This window comes from Sinocyclocheilus grahami, unplaced genomic scaffold (assembly GCF_001515645.1).
Source record: "Sinocyclocheilus grahami isolate Dianchi unplaced genomic scaffold, SAMN03320097.WGS_v1.1 scaffold1808.1, whole genome shotgun sequence".
In the NCBI taxonomy this organism is placed as follows: Eukaryota; Metazoa; Chordata; class Actinopteri; order Cypriniformes; family Cyprinidae; genus Sinocyclocheilus; species Sinocyclocheilus grahami.
The window spans coordinates 64,435-82,200 of NW_015506987.1; the positions used below are offsets into that span (position 1 = coordinate 64,435).

The 17,766-nt window shown below is 38.7% G+C and overlaps 1 protein-coding gene across 1 annotated transcript; it reads right to left on the bottom strand.

The window, feature by feature from the left end:
• Window positions 1-669: 669 nt before the first annotated feature.
• Window positions 670-1,850, bottom strand: LOC107572749 (transcription factor SOX-8-like). Its single transcript, XM_016259183.1, has 2 exons — window positions 1,721-1,850; window positions 670-1,059 (listed from the first exon to the last, which is right to left on the bottom strand). The coding sequence occupies exons 1-2, from the start codon at window positions 1,848-1,850 to the stop codon at window positions 713-715; spliced, it is 477 nt and encodes a 158-aa protein (XP_016114669.1). The 3' UTR covers window positions 670-712.
• Between the last annotated feature and the right edge of the window lie 15,916 nt (window positions 1,851-17,766).

A 17,766-nucleotide genomic window follows, 5' to 3' on the forward strand; every position in this document is an offset into this window, starting at 1 on the left:
GGCTAAATTATGGGTAGGGTTAGGTTTAGAGGTAGGGCTAAAGTTCGGACGATAATGTTAATCCAGGATCAACAAAAGACGTTGATCCATGAATAGGGTTGGGAATCGTTTAAATTGAATCGATTCCGATTCTGCTTATCGATTCCGATTCTTACCGATTCCCTGTTTTGATTCCAATGTGGTTAAAAATATAGAGTACAACATTTAGATATCAAACGTATTCTTTTTGCAAAACATTGAACTGCTGCTGAATTCCATGAACAAAAATCAGCCAGCTACATAAAAACTGGACTCGATTAAGAGCTGTTGGTGTGCACGATTCTGGACAAATTGAGTCTTTTTTTTTTTAGTTCTCTCACAATTCTGAAGAAAAAATATTAGACAACTAAACAAAATTTCATGGAATTTATGAATGGAACGATTCAATGACTCACTCAAGACTCATTACTGGATGAATCAGTGTTTTTGAACAAATCTCTTGAATGAATGATTCAAAGACAAATAGCTAGGCTACATTTTCAACAGCTACTTTTCGCCAACTAAAAATAAAGGAATCGGTAAGTAGAATTGAAATTTGAATTTTATGACAAGTATCCGATTCCTGACCTTAAGTATCTGATTCTGGAATCGGAATTGATTTTCGATTCTCAACCCCATACAGGAACACGTCTTACTTGGCGAAATCACGGCGACCGTCCTTTGCGGCCAGGCCTCACGGCCTGGATAACGTGGTGTAAACCGGCTGATCCCAGCTGGCGGAGGGACTGTGGGAGGGCGGGATGGACAGGCCGTTGAGGATGTTGCCCCCGTATGGCCTCCGTGAGGAATGGAAGTAGGGGTACTGGTAGAGACCGGATGGGTAGCCGGCGTATGGGCTGTAGTAGCCGGAGCTCTGAAGGTCTGTATAGTCGCTGGCGAACGAGGCGGAGGCGGCCGAGGATCCGTGAGCGCTGTAAACGCTGTACTCAGGCGAGTGCTCGCTGTAGTGACTCGGGCTCAGCTGCTCAGTTTTAATGCGAGCTCTGTGCTGGCTGGCTTCACTTGTGCCGGATCTGAAGACTACAGTAAGATTGAACTTCTACTGTTAATAAGATTTTGGTAGGCTACTATTAGATGCATAGCCTAAATGTCCAAATTCAGATGGGCTACCGGTTTTTTAATGGTGTATCAAAAAGTGTATATTTTTTTAAACGTGATCGTTGGTACATTTGACCAGTTTTTACCATACTTTAAAAAAATTTAAACATGTTTCGATAAACATGACACAATATGCATTATAGCATTAATATAGCATGAAAAGAGTTTGTAACCCTATTAAAGCAGGGGATTAATTACAGTGAGTGAGTCCGGTAAATCGTGAATTAGCTGTCATCATCAAAGCTCAGCTATGACCGTAACCCGCGTCTCCTCGCGAATCGCTCGCGCGGTAACCTACTGATAGGCTAGCTACACGGTGATAACTTTATGCGCTCTGCAGACGGTGCGCCCATGCTCCTCCAATTAATTATCCATTAACGGTTTAAATAAATAAGTTTGTTAAGAAAACTGAGGGGGCACAAATTCTTTCTGAGAAGACAATATTCGTTCTAGACAATATATTAACTATTTGCTTAAACCAGCAAAGGACCAGCATCCCAACTTCAAAACATACCTAACCAGCATATGCTGTTTTTTTCAACAGGGAGTTGTGATATTTTGAAGCTTTATACTCTGCATCTACATTTTGCTCCTCTCATCCCTTTTTTCTTTCTGCTCTTTCCTTTCTTCCATCTCCGTTTCTGTGGGCCACTGAGTTGTCCGCCATATTGGAAAGGTTTAAGTTCGCAAGTTGACCATGTGTCTGCACCCATAGTTATTCACATGTGTTATTATCTGTATCTGCAATAGTCGTTTGAAGCTGATCTTTCACATTCACATGTAAGTACACTTGTTCTTTTATTTGAACTAGAGTTTCACTGATATGTGTAAGTTCAGCAGATTTATTCAGAAGACACACATTTCATCTTTCAGTGTATGATAGCAGGGTTGAACATCTCGAGTTCGCACAGTATTTGAATATAAACAAAGAGACAGGACCTGCATTCACAAAACGAGCAAAAGAATATTACTCTCCTAAAGGAATGCGGTTACCTGTAAGTATGATAATAAAGGCCTCTAAAACCCCAGGCTTTCCTAAAGAAAGTTTAACTCTGACAAATGATTGTTTAATGCACACTTATGAAACTGGTGCTTAATACTACGTGTATTATGAGAGACATATGCAGATAATAGCGGAGGCTGAATCGCTGTGTTTGTGCCAGTGTATTGCAAATGATTTTATCAAACATCTTTCTCATGAAAAGACAATGCCTCGCTTGTCAGACATTTGAGTTTTTGCTCTGAGCCGCAACGAGTGTTCGAATATCAGAGCAGAATGAGACTTTTGGATTTACTTATTTGCAAACATTAATTGGAGATTGCTTGCAGTGTGGTAAGTGGGTTATGAATTGAGGTTATACATTGTACAAAGTGGGGTGTTTTTTGGTTTGATTGTATTGTTGTAAATCTGATATCATTGCACGCGATAGAGAAGAAGAGAAAACATGGAAATCTTTTCTTATTGTGGCAGTGTTGACCAAAAAAAGTGATGCAATGAATGAAGCATCTTCAGTGTGTTTATTTATGTCTTTGGTGAGCGCAGTGTGTTTGACAGCTTTTGTTTTCAGTGAGCTGGACACTGCATTTGTTTGGCAAATCTGTCTTTAACACTCTTTTATCAATCAGCATCCACTGACATCTGTTCATTTCATTTCTTTCGGTCATGTCATTTTATTTATTTTTTTGGTAATATGTGACCCTGGAGCACAAAAGCGGTCGCTGGGGGATATTTGTAGCAATAGCCAAAAATACATTGTATGGGTCAAAATTATAGATTTTTCTTTTATGCCAAAAATCATTAGGATATTAAGTAAAGATCATGTTCCATGAAGATATTTTGTAAATTTCCTACTGTAAATATATCAAAACTAAATTTTTGATTAGTAATATGCATTGCTAAGAACTTCATTTGAACAACTTTAAAGATGATTTTCTCAATATTTAGATTTTTTTGCACCTTCAGATTCCAGATTTTCAAATAGTTGTGTCTCAGCCAAATATTGTCCTATCCTAACCTTATTTATTCAGCTTTCAGATTATGTATAAACCTCAATTTTTTTTTAAAAATGGACCCTTATGACTGTTTTTGTGGTCCAGGGTCACATATTAAATGTTAAGGCACTACTCGCTTGAAAAATAAGTTATATTATTGTTTATGTTACTTTTTATTTTCAAATAAGAAAAACAATAATGTATAAATCATAAGAAAAATATGTTATAAATTATGCATTATTTTCACATTTTTGTAGTGCTGTATTTATTTGTTTTTAATCATTTAGCAGATACTTTTATCCAAAGTGACTTAAAAAGCAGTAACAAGCATTTTGTCACAGAGCCGACAATATTCATAGTATACAATGCCAGGATTATTTGAAATCTACATTAGAAAAAAAATTTGCATGAAAGAAGAAAAGTATTTATTTAATTAGTTAGTTGGTTAGTTACTAAATGCCTTGGTTAAGGTTGTTGAGTGGTTGAAGGGGGGAAAAAATTAAATGGCAGTCAATGGCTATCAGCAACTGTTCGGTTACCCACATTCTTCAAAATATCTTCTTTTGAATCCAGCAGAAGAAAGAAACAGTTGGTTGAACCGTCCCTTTAAGTGCTTGCTTGTGGTAGAAGTGTGACTTCAGTGGAGTGAGTTTAGGAGACGTGTGATATGGGTTCTCTTGGGATGACTGAAGACCAGGGCTGCGTTTCCCAAAAGCATCGTAACCCTAAGTAGATCGTTGAGCCATTGCCACCAATGGTCGCTACGATCAACTTAGCTTACGATTACGCCTAAAGGGATAGTTCACCCCAAAAATGAAAATTCTGTCATTAATTACTCACCCTCGTGTCGTTCCAAACCCGTAAGACCTTCGTTCATCTTCAGAACACTAATTAAGATATTTCTGATGAAATCCGAGAGCTCTCTGTTCCTCCCATAGAGAGCAATGCAACTGTAATGTTCCCAGGTCCAGAAAACGTAGCAAGACCATCGGTAAAACAGTCCATGTGACATCAGTGAATACTTTTTGTGTGGAAAGAGCGTACAGTACGTGCATGAATGTAATCGGCGTAATTAACGTTGTTTATGCTTAGGGGAAAGCGTGCGTATGTGTTGTGATACTCTCCAAAATGGCGGAAGACAGTAACTCAGGGCGAAGAGTTGTTGAATAAAGTCGTTATTTTTGTTTTCTTTGCGCACAAAAAGTATTCTCGTAGCTTCGCAAAATTGAAGTTGAGCCACTGATGTCACATGGACTGTTTTACCGATGTCCTTACTACGTTTCTGGACCTGGGAACATTACAGTTGCGTTGCTGTCTATGGGCGGGTCAGGGAGCTCTCGGATTTCATCAAAAACATCTTAATTAGTGTTCTGAAGATGAACGAAGGTCTTACGGGTTTGAGGGTGAGTAATTAATGACAGTATTTTCATTTTGGGGTGAACTATCCCTTTAAGCTTACGCTTTTGAGAAACAATGCCTCCACATTCTGTATTACCTTGCACTGGATAGAAGGCAGGGTTGCCATGTTTTCACAAGAAAACCCACCCAATCGCTACTCAAAACTAGCCCGATGGCGTTTCGAGGGGGCCCCCAGTTAAAAATCACGTTCCGGGGGGTAAAATATGCAGTTTTTGGCATGGTTCCCCTGCTAAAATTCGCATTCCAGGGGATAAATGTCATGTTATTGGAGTCGCTTCAACCCAAATACAATAAAAACCAAATACACGGCAAACAGTGTTAAAGTAGCCCAATTCCGCAGGAAAACCGCGGACTTGGTAACACTGATAGAAATGCCAGTTGATAGGGCAATGCAGTAGTCCAGTGTTGAAATGACAAGACCTTAGTGGCCAGTTGCATAAAATGCTTAGCCTAGTATCATAACGGATTTCATCAAAAACATCTTAATTAGTGTTCTGAAGATGAACGAAGGTCTTACGGGTTTGAAGGTGAGTAATTAATGACAGCGTTTTCATTTTGGGGTGAACTATCCCTTTAAGCTTACGCTTTTGAGAAACAATGCCTCCACATTCTGTATTACCTTGCACTGGATAGAAGGCAGGGTTGCCATGTTTTCACAAGAAAACCCACCCATTTCAAGGGGGTCCCCAGTTAAAAATCGCGTTCCGGGGGGGGTATGCGGTTTTTGGCATGGTTCCCCTGCTAAAATTCGCATTCCAGGGGATAAATGTCATGTTATTGGAGTCGCTTCAACCCGAATACAATAAAAACCAAATACACGGCAAACAGTGTTAAAGTAGCCCAATTCCGCAGGAAAACCGCGGACTTGGTAACACTGATAGAAGGCCAGTTGATAGGGCAATGCAGTAGTCCAGTGTTGAAATGACAAGACCTTAGTGGCCAGTTGCATAAAATGCTTAGCCTAGTATCATAGCTTACAGTAGTTACCCAATTTGTTCTTTAAGGCTGGTCATCATTTTTAAATACAGTTTAATATATGTAGAATGGCAAAGGGAGCAGTAAAAGACAATGCGAGGTCCTCTTTATCTTACCATGACAATGCAGCACAGTTTCTATCACCTCATTAGCTGTTCTTTTGACAAGAACGCCTAATTTATTGTTGTTCATTTGTTTAATTTATAGACATGTCTTAAAACGTGCAAAACCAAATATTAAAATATATTTAAATGAATCTTTTGAGGACTCGCCACAATAAGTTACATCATCCTAAACAGTAAAATCATTTCCTTTAAGTTACCATCGCATATGCCTTATAATAACCCATTAGTATAAGGGTTAGATCCCATTCCTTCAAGGGCACAAGAGCATTTTTAATTTCCCCAAAAATCCACTAAAAATCCCAAATGCAAGGATGGTTGTGCATGAACTACCGAGCTGTTATTATACAGTACAACCAAAAAAGTAGAAGTGTTTCTGCAGCATGAGCAATAAAAACCAAATACACGGCAAACAGTGTTAAAGTAGCCCAATTCCGCAGGAAAACCGCGGACTTGGTAACACTGATAGAAGGCCAGTTGATAGGGCAATGCAGTAGTCCAGTGTTGAAATGACAAGACCTTAGTGGCCAGTTGCATAAAATGCTTAGCCTAGTATCATAGCTTACAGTAGTTACCCAATTTGTTCTTTAAGGCTGGTCATCATTTTTAAATACAGTTTAATATATGTAGAATGGCAAAGGGAGCAGTAAAAGACAATGCGAGGTCCTCTTTATCTTACCATGACAATGCAGCACAGTTTCTATCACCTCATTAGCTGTTCTTTTGACAAGAACGCCTAATTTATTGTTGTTCATTTGTTTAATTTATAGACATGTCTTAAAACGTGCAAAACCAAATATTAAAATATATTTAAATTAATCTTTTGAGGACTCGCCACAATAAGTTACATCATCCTAAACAGTAAAATAATTTCCTTGAAGTTACCATCGCACATGCCTTATAATAACCCATTAGTATAAGGGTTAGATCCCATTCCTTCAAGGGCACAAGAGCATTTTTAATTTCCCCAAAAATCCACTAAAAATCCCAGATGCAAGGACGGTTGGTCCAGTTGAAAACAAGTTGTCAACACAACACAAAAGACAATCGTCACAACTAAAGAAAGGTTGCAATAGCATTAGAGTGGACATGCGAATTGGGACACAAAAACAGATTTTCAGATGATTTATGTATTTTCAGTGACATGTATGTTCAAGAAAATACATATTCATTATTTGTGCATGAACTACCGAGCTGTTATTATACAGTACAACCAAAAAAGTAGAAGTGTTTCTGCAGCATGAGCAGTGTGCTTGTAAAGTCAATTCATGTTCACACATATTTATATTCAAACACAGCAGAAAAAAGTAAGAATCTTTCAGTCTTGGAAATGAAAGGAAACACTGGCCACAGCTGGTTTCACTTGATGACAAGCGCTGGAACTGGTTTGAAAGCGTCTGAGAGTAAGAGTGTCAGCAGAGGTTACACATGAGACAACAATGAATCCAGCCGTCACAGCGCTCTGTATTGTGGGGAATAGTTCTGCTATATTTTTATAATATGAGAAAAAAGAAAATAAAAAGAGTAACAGATGAGGAAAAGAGGCGTGCATGAACTCGCCGTGTCCCAGTGAGACAGAAGGGTTTCATTTCTCATGGGGGAGTCTTGGTTTTGTGTCTGCCATCTATATGTCTTTGTCCTGACCAGTTCCTGTCAGACCCCGACAATCAAAACCATTTTCAGTCAATGGATGGAAGTGTTTATCTTGCAGTTATTTTTTCTTAAGTTATGTTTCTGCTTTTTGCAGAGATTAAACAAATATTTAACCCCAAAATTAAACATATATCATTCCAGTCACATAAGGGGCCGTTCACACAGAACACGTTTTTCCATTCCGATGCACTACTTTTCCATTGTTTTTCTATGTAAACTCGTGTTTGACTGTTGCATCTCGCGTCTTTTGCAGCGTCTCGCACATGAGTGCCGCATTTTTAAGACGCCGTGTCAGTTTCAAAACAGCGGACCAATGAGAAAACTACGGAGGTGGGGCAAGCGTTGCCAGCTTTTGTTTACAGTAGCATGGCAACTTTTTTATTTGACGGCAACATGGTGGAGGAAAACCATTCCTGAGCACTACGTCTTGCATTTTTAGACACAGAGACGCGTTTTGTGTGAACGGCCCCTATGACTGCCTTAATGTTCACACTACTTTTGTCCATTCATTGAAAACAAACAGTGACCAGGGGGTTCAGCTCCAGATAATTAGGCCCAAATAAAATCTGGTGATTTTTGAACGTACTGGGAGGTTATAACATAATTTACAAATTAGTGAAAGCACTAATACAAGGGGCAGCTGATGAGTAGAACTTTGCGAATGACGATCAATTCCATGTGGTCTTGTAACAGAGGCATCCAATCCTGCACCTCAAGGGCCACGGTCCTGCAGAGTTTACCTGCCACCCTAATCAAACTGTTACTGTTGCTACATCTGACAAGCCATGCCACTCTCACCCCACACATCACGTTCTCACGCAGTGAAAAATACATTGTAGAGCACAGAGGACACTGACAACACGCCGACAGACAAGATAGATCAGGTAACTTCTGGTATAAAACGAAGTCTCAGCTTTAAAATGTTGTCTTTTTTTTTAAAAGAAATTCAATCAAATACCATTTTGTGGTTCTTTAATGTGTCTGTTAATATGTCAGATCGCTGTAGCGCCTCAGAGATGATCGGTTCACGTGCCGCTTGAACTTTCTCTTTACTAGTTAAAGCATGAAATAAACATGAATGAACATCAGAAGATGATCTTGTTTCAATCGCAGAAAGACATTAATACACACCATTTTTCAAGTTTAAGTCCACCCACGTTAATCTACTCTCCTGTCTGGTTTGTTTGTCGGACAGAATGACAGATTCGGCGCTATGATTGGTCAGATCGCCTGTCAATCAAGCTCCCAGCGAAGGGTCAGTTGACCATAATAGAACTCTGGCAGAAATTCAATGACATCAGTGCAATAATGTGATTGGTTATCAAGATACACATGATCTAAGTTGACCGTTACACTTTCTGTAAAGGTAGAGCTGTGCAGATTGGTCATCTATAAAGTTGCTTTCAAGGAAAGTCTGCTCACACGGCAGCCATAGTTGCAATGCCTCCAGGCATCCAAGACCAAGTTCTCTCTAAACGAATGGGGGAATCTTGAAATCTCAAAAACTGCTACTGATACTAGGCATCATTGACTTAGTGTGGGCCATTTTTACACAAAATATTTAGATTATGAACATTTTGAGAGCTGCGATGGAAGAAAGGATTTGCAATTACTCACAGTTTCTTCGGTTTCTCAAACAAATCCTGAAAGAATGCTGTGTTGGAATTTCAAATTTTAAAAAATATTTGTTGACAGTTGTTGGTTACTTGATGGTTCATGGTTACTGTATGCTTTCAGTGTCACATTATGCTGAATTTCTCCTTTTGTGTTCTTTGATTGCTCAGAGAACCTTAAGAGTGCAAGCTCGCATCTCTGTGTTTTTATACTATCAAAGCAAAGGTTTGTGACATAACGAAGTCACTAGCTATGTTTCCATCACCCTATTTTAATGCGCATTTTGAAATATCGCATCAGAAACGAGTGATGGAAACGCCAAATTTTGAATAAAAATCCCTTAATTCGCAAAAAAAGTTTTTACGTTCGCTTGAGGTGGTTTTTGACTTGTGCGAAAAAGGGTTGCTGCGAATAATGGGAGATGGAAATGCATTTTGCGAATAAATTCCTGCTATCGCATCAAAAAATCATGTGACTTTGCACAATGGGACGGCAAAACCTGACTAACCAGCGGACCGATCTCATTCCACAGCATCTGAAATGTTGTTATGGTCATTCAGAAATGCACGAGCAAAGTCGGTCATCTAAGTATTTCTGTATAATTGCCTCGCAGAAATGTCTTACACGACTGCGTTCCCAAACAGCAAGCATCAGAGCTATTTAGTGCCAGTTTATCAGAAAGTGACGATTTTGTTCTCTTTGATTTGTTGAATGGAAACGATGCTTGTTCGCAAATGTTTTATGCGATATTCCAGTTTTGCGCACAAGTTAAATTCGCAACTTTGGATGGAAACAGCATCATTTGAGGTCACCCATTCTCTGAAAACTAGTATGTCCTTATTTTTCGGTCCTCTATATTCTTTTACTCTATGCCTTTAGGTCATAGTCCTCCATCCCTGTAATGTGAAACCCTCATGTATCTCAAACGTAAACAACGTATGCACGCAGATACATTGTTTATGTTTAGATCAAGTGTAAACAATGTATCCGCGTACATACGTTGCATACGTTGTCTACGTATGAGATACTCTCCAAAATGGTGCTATGGGAGGGTCATAGAGCTCTCGGAAGTCATTAAAATATCTTAATTTGTGTTCCGAAGAACGGGTTTGGAACGACATCAGGGTGAGTAATTAATGACAGAATTTTCATTTTTGGGTGAACTATCCCTTTAACATCTCTTTCGTGACCTGTTATTTGATCAGAATGCAGTTAAGACGTTTTATGCAAAATGTGACCGACTGGATGCCACTCGCTGAATTAAGCATGTGAATTAAGGTCATGTTGACAACAGGGTTGAATTGTTTTTATCATTGCATACTACCTACTGTTTCATTTACTGTATAAAAAGTCCAGTATACAGTGTTTGTTCACCTGACCTCTGATGTGTGTCTGACCTCACTCTAACCTAAACTCATTCGTCTTAATGAAAGGTTTACTGTACTAATTAGAGCCTTTGTTTAAACGTATTAGTGGGAGACGTTGAGGATTGAGGATTCAGACTGAAGGAAACAATTAGTGTGAACGGCTCCGAGTGAACTGGCTTGAAGCCATTTTTCTGCGGCGTGTGGAAGAGAGTTCAACTACTTCCAGATTTTATTGGTTGTATGTGTTTGTTCCCAGATACTTCACTGTCTTGTTTGTTCGAGCTCATGCTGAAGGGATCATGTTCAGCCACAGGTCAGATTATTCAGATCAATAACTGAGAATCGACGGAAAGACGTCTGGAAGACATGTTCTCTTTCGTTACTAATGACACTTTTGCGCAATGCGTTGAGTTTTCATTTGATTTTACGATATCTGAAAGACGTTTGGCCTCCGCTCTATTTTCCAAACATGACAGGTTAAGTGCTTGAAAGAGTGTAGTAAATTCTGCGTCTTGAGTTCTGCAATGGGACAGCTAAGGACACATATTATCATCACCCCCCCGCTGCTCTTCAGGGAAACTGCTGGCATGGCAATTTCCACTGTCTATGTGCTTCAGTTCCCATACCAGCTTTGAAAAACCGCAGTAGCACAAGAGTTTATCCCCATTCATTCCAACCTGTCCGAATCAGACACAAATAAGACAAAAAGATGACACACACGCGACACACACACACACACACACACACACACTTCCCACTCCATATGGTCTGGATAAAAGTTGTGGCATCCTCCGTCTTCCAACTCGTCTGTCTTTTTGATCCCATATTCTCATAAATCAACTTCCTAATTTTCATGTTGAATTTAATTTGCATGGGACGTTTGTTTCCGAGCACTGCGATCCACCCCTGTGCTTTTTACGGGAAACGGGATGTCTCCGCACAAACACACGATCACAAGGGACTCCTCGGTTTTCCACAGGCTCGTCTTGTTCCATCGCAAACCCAGCACTCCCATCAACAGCCTTATCAGCAGCCTTGTGCTAAAATGAAATACAAATGTATTAAACAGAAGAAAATGAAAAAAAAAACTCAGCGTTTAGTTGAAGCATGCTTGAGCAATTAAAGCCTTTTTTTGAATATGATAGGAGAAGCTTACTTGGATTTGGGGGTATTCTTTTCTGCAGATCTTAAGCTCTGTCAGGTTGGATGAAGACTCTCCAGAGAAGTTGGACTGGGTTCTTCTTGAGGACTTTCACAGAGTCGTCCCTGTGCCACTCTTGCATTGTGTTAGCTGTGTGCTTGGGGTCAATATACTATGGTTTCAGCCAGCTATTCGAAAATAACATTTTTAGCTCTTTGAATGATTAATTAGCACTTCAATACTCCTCCTATGAGTGTCTGCATGAATAATTCAGTTGAGACTTGAATATATATGACTATATTGAGTTTTTCTAGATTGTTCAGTGTCCGTTGTTCGCAGGTGGTACTCCAAATAAAGTTGAATTATAATTTTATATCAGCAAGTCTCTAGTGATATGTCAGTAAATATGTTAGGATATTTAAAAATACACTTACTATGGAATACATGTAATTTAAATATATATTTTTTTACTAGGAATTACTTTATGAAATGGATATTGATGTGGACAAATAAAGCATTTTACCGATAAGGCTGCAACAGAAAATCTTTCTGAATACATTGTACCTCTAACAAAGAATTTAATGATGTCTGTAATGTGATCCAAAAAAGAGCTTTTCGTATATATATGCGAGTTATATCTTCTAGTGGAGGGCTACTGGACTTTTACTACCTTTAGCCTCAAATTATTTTAAAAAAGGTGTTTTTGACTATGTGCATATGTGAACAAACAGCTTCTATAATGTGCACAACTTTTGAATTTATTCCCTGCGTATAGTTAGACCACCTTGGTCCTAGACACACTTCCTGCTTGAATGATCATATATTGTTTGTTCCTCTTCTGTGTGTGTTTGTGTGTGCGTGCGCATTAGGAATAGTTAAATGTGTCAGTTAGTTCAAACGGTATACTGCTCGCTCTCACTTCACTATTTTGAACTGCTGACAGTCACTCTCACTGGATGCAAATCTTTACCTGCCAAAAGCAATGAAATGTGTGCGTGTGTGTCACGGCGTGTCTTAAGTATTCAAAGCATTTACCAGTTGACTCATACCGAATCGCAAATTGCGCTTTTCTCCTTTTATGGAGAAAAAAAAATAGGTACATGTTTTTGGAGAGACTATTAAGGCATGTGAAAATGTCCGAAATTTTCATTAGGGCCTGAAAAGTGTGTGTGAGAGAGGTCTTCTGTCTATTTATGACATCTATAGCATGATGTGTGTGTGTGTGTAAGTGTATGTGTGTGTGTGTGTGTGTGTGTGTGTGTGTGTGTGTGTGAGAGAGTGTGTTTGTGTCAGTGAGTGAGTGAGTGAGTGAGTGTCTGTGTGTGTGAGATTAGTGTTTGTGTGTGAGAGTGTGTGTGTGTGTGTGTGTGTGTGTGTGTGTCTATGAGAGAGTGTGTGTGTGAGTGTGTGCGTGTTTTTGTGACAAATGAGGACATAAATGTGTATAATGACAAAGGTGTGACAGGTATTACAAGGAGAAGGTGACTTTTCAGGACATTACCCCATGTCCCCACTTTTCAAAACGCTTATAAATCACACAGAATGGAGTGTATTGAAAATCTGAAATAGCAGAAAGTCTCCTGTGAGGGGTAGGTTTAGGGGTAGGGTTGGTGTAGGGCAATAGAATATACGGTCTGTACAGTATAAAAACCATTACACCTATGGGGAGTCCCCACTTTTCACAAAAACAAATGTGTGTGTGTGTGTGTGTGTGTGTGAGAGAGTGTGTGTGTGTGTGTGTGTGTGTGTGTGTGAGAGTGTGTGTGTGTGTGATTGGCGGCAGCCCAGTCCAGCTGACATGTGTGGGAGAGGTGTCACTTCCTGGACATTTCCTGTGAGCTGCTAGGAGGTGAGATGAACACAAGGAACAAACAACGTGTTTTCTGATTCATCCACATCATGCTTTTAAATGTCAGCATTTTTCAGCACCACCGTTATCTTTCAGTCTGTAAACTATTTTGCGCACTCCTTATGCTGTCCATTAAACCCCTCTCGTAGCTAGCTATCAATTGGTTTGTGACCAAGAGTTCATTTGTGATTTTGAAAGTGAAGAAACCAATGCGTTACATCAATGTATGCTGGGCTAAAATGAGATTTTTTACATTTTATACATGTTTAAAGGGGGGGGGGGGGGAATCATCTAATCTAACCAATATGTGTTAATCCACGCCTTTTGATGTGAATGGACAGCATTTTCTAAATCTCATTAAACTTTTAATGAACCAAGCAAAACTGGTACTTCATAATATTAGTCTATGTATAATAGACACAGTGATGTTTGGTTCTGTTTGATTTCATAAAATAAGGCCACAAGGTGAGGTGGAGTGTATCTGAAGAAAAGGGTGACTATATAGAGGATTGGATTAACTGGATTGATGAACATTGCCATTTTTTTTGTTGGTCTTTTTCAATCGAAGGTGTCAGAATGCTGTTCGATTTAGCCCCTCTTTGTGACAACATTGGTTTTGAAGAATAACGCTAAAAGTAAATTAAGCTTAACTGTGTTAATTATAGAGTAGATGACATGAAGCTTTACAATTGCAGAGTAGAGGTAACTAGATCAACCAAACGTAAAACTTTAAGACATTATTTAGTTACTGTACGCGTCTGCACATGTGCACTGAATTATTGCAGAAGTCCTTATATCATTGTTTTCACAAATAAGATGAGAACTTTCACTAGTTTTTGGCTAGATGCGAGTAAATTGTGAAGTAGTAATTCCAAGTTTTTTCACAATCATGTGTTTTGTTGTTGGAAAGAACAGAAATCATGGTGGACGGCCCACTGACGAGTTCATTCTTGCCTGTTTCTTGGGGAAATCCTGTTAAAAGCATAAGGTATAGAAGCAGGTTTTGAAAAACAATGTTGCTTCCTATTCATTGGTAACCATATAAACATTCACAGCAAAAACAGGCGGACGATTCCTGCATTTCGGTCAAATAAATGCTGTTTTCGCTGTGCTCAATACATACAGTAATGCATTAAATGGTTATTCATATACCTAAATATACATGACTGTAATAGCAGGAGAAAGCCATGTAGATGTCGTTGGAAAAACAAATACAACTTTACAGAACTAGCCATGTTTCTGCCAACAGTTTATGACTTTATGGCCATTCATGTCCAATTTCTGACTTAAGAAAGCATGTGAAGGCAGCAATAGTGGTTGGTGTAAATTGCCGTAAAGGTACAGTTCACCAAAAAAAATTCTTCTAATGTTATATGTGACCCTGGAGCACAAAACTAATCATAAGTCACATGGGTATATTTGTAGCAATAGCCATTGTATGGGTCAAAATTATAAATTTTTCTTTTATGCCAAAAATCATTAGGATATTAAGTAAAGATCATGTTCCATGAAGATATTTTGTACATTTCCTACCATAAATATATCAAAACTTAATTTTTGATTAGTAATATGCATTGCTAATGACTTCATTTGGACAACTTTAAAGGTGATTTTCTCAATATTTAGATTTTTTTTGCACCCTCAGATTCCAGATTTTCAAATAGTTGTATCTCGACCAAATATTGCCCAATCCTAACAAACCCATACATCAATGGAAAGCTTCAGATGTATAAATCTCAATTTCAAACAATTGACCCTTATGAATGGTTTTGTGGTCCAGGGTCACAAATGACCTTTCTTTTTCAAACTCTAAAGGAGAAATTAAAAAACTGTTCATACTCGTCCATTTAATGCCAGTGACCATCTTCACGCTTTATAAAGAATTATCCCGTGATTTGTTGAACATGTATTTATAATTTGTAACAGAGATACTTTTTTAATGTATTTGTGTCAGTAGAATGGAGTAATAACATGTGGTCGCATAACCCGACCCACACACACTCACAGGTTATTACAGTCTGTGAAGGTTCAGGTTTGGAAACAGGCATGAAGTCGACATACATATTGTAGCCCACATTCAGAAAATTTGACTAAAGTGCAGCAAACTGGCTGCTCGGCTATTTCTGCCTTGGTCACATTTGCAAACGTGCTTTGCATGCTGCTGGAGGAACACAGGTTTGAATATTTGCCATCTGCATGTGAAATTACGTGCAGCACTCGTCTTTTGTTCAGTTACTTGGATATGTCCGTTAGTTTTGCCCTCTGCATAAAGCTCATGTAACAGGTGTGTGTGTGTGTGTGTGTGTGTGTGTGTCAGGCATGAAGGTATGTGTTCATCCAGTACCATGAAGGACAGTCAGTGTAAAATCAGTGAAGAAGGCAAGATGAGCCGTTTCTGCCTCTCTGTGTTTCCTCTGCTCCTTGTGTCCACCCAGGACGGATTACAAAGACCTGCTTTGTGAGCGGCTGCAGCTGCTGAAATGCGACAAGATCCAGCTGAAGAGAGATGGGAGCAGGTGGGTCAACAACACGACCCCTCCGTTCCCAGAATATCAGACTGCACTCACACACACTCACACACACTATGGTGTAACAAACATGCAGTGAAGAATAACATGTTAACTACGTTATCTAAATGAGGACACCTATTGTTTACATATAAAGCTATTTATAATGACTACATACTAACCCATTCCAAAACCCAATGCCCTAGAGAAGGGGATGAAGAAAAAAAACAGAATTAATTTTTTACCCAGGAAGATGTTCCTAAATGAAGGTTACAGTATGCCATATTTAGTTCAGTGTAGTAAACACACACACATGTAGCATTCTGAGGCCCTGTCCACACGAATAGGGTTATTTTTAAAAGCGCAGCTTTTTCTACGCGGTTTTCCGTTCTTTTTCATCCCATCTGATGAACGATACAAACATTGACAGCCAATCAGAATCCTGCTGTAACGAGCTCAAGAATGTCAAGCGGCAGACGAGTGTGCGCTTAGAATAAACAGACGATATCGTCCGCTGGTGTGGATGCTAATATTGTCATCTTCATATTTATCGTCCTTGGTGTGAACGGGGCTTAACGGTACACGGTGTAACGGTTAGCTCGGGTCTTTCGGATCGGTACGCATGTGTACCGAACAAATACAGCATTGTTTTAACTACTGCATGAGTGGAACTTCATTGGAAACTTCCAGTTTTATATATTGTTACTTTTGATAAGAAATGAAATCTCATATTTCACATTATGTCCATTTTTTTTCCAGGAAATTAAAAAAAGAAATGCCATTTTGCCACTCTTTGGTATAGCACGACAGATCGCTGTATAAACTCGTTTTAACGCGAAATAAACATGAATGAACATCTCTTGACTAGGGATGCTAATTTTAACCGTTAACCGACCGTAAGAATTTTGACCGATTATTACAATCAGTTAAATGTTTTTTTTTTCAGTAGGCCTAATTTATCAAAATATATTAAAAGGTTTGCTGCATGGTTAAAATGCGCTACGCGTATAAAAAATTTCGTTTTTTAGAGAGAAAAAAAACAAGTCGCATTTTATTATTTCATTCAGAAATAGGCCTAATGCTGACGCAACATGTTTACAAACATTATAATAAACACTGTAAACATAGCTAGGCTATTTTAGCTCCCATCACTCCACAACAAATCCTTTCAATTTAACAGTATTTAGAAAAGAACAAGAATTCTTATATAAATATAAACGACAAGACAAAACGTATTCATTTAGGCTAAAACAAAACTGAAACTAACGTTGGGTCTCCCATTCGACAAAATCAAATGTTTCCGTATTCGTGATGTATTTGAATGCCAAAATATTATTTATTATGTAGCCTACTTCACTGGCGTTCCAATATCCACGTAAAACAAAATGTTTTGCATAACAACACGGCTGTACGGTGATAACGCTTAACGGCACAGATTTTACTACATATTTGAACTGAGCAGTGTGTTTTTTTTCATATGTTTGACTGACTGTATTTTATTATGATAATGAACAGGTTGCATTGTCAAGGTAGCAATGCTTAACTGTGTGCGCGCATGTGGGGCCATCACTTGAATTTTTTCCTTCCAACAGTGGAAGCAACTACTAGAATTGTAAAACGTTTGCTTTTATTTGTGTGCATTCATAACCCAAACAAATCTTTGTGCTTTTGTAAAATTGGCACTGAAAAATAGGATGCTGCTTTCTGCCGTCTTGGTTTCCTTTCGCGCAGCACAAAGATGAACCGAAACTCTGCATACTAGGCTACTTGTTGCACAGTTTTTTCTTTCGTTTTCTTAATTTATTATTTAAGCGCAGCAGGTGCGTGATGTGATATGATGACCACGTGAATCCACGTGTTCTGTTGTTTGCTGCTTTTTGCGCATGAAAAATTAATCCCCAGAAAACAAATGTTAGTATTTTTAACGTGTGTCACAGACACTTATCCTTCTAATTTAATTCAATTCTAATTTAAAATAATCTTGTCGGTT

Bases quoted from the DNA above. Each gene is read 5' to 3' on its own strand.
- LOC107572749 (XM_016259183.1), bottom strand. From the start codon at position 1,850: ATGGGTGCAGACACATGGTCAACTTGCGAACTTAAACCTTTCCAATAT. The intron at 1,060-1,720 runs GTAGATGCAGAG...ATCTTACTGTAG, and splicing joins AGGGATGAGAGGAGCAAAAT to TCTTCAGATCCGGCACAAGT.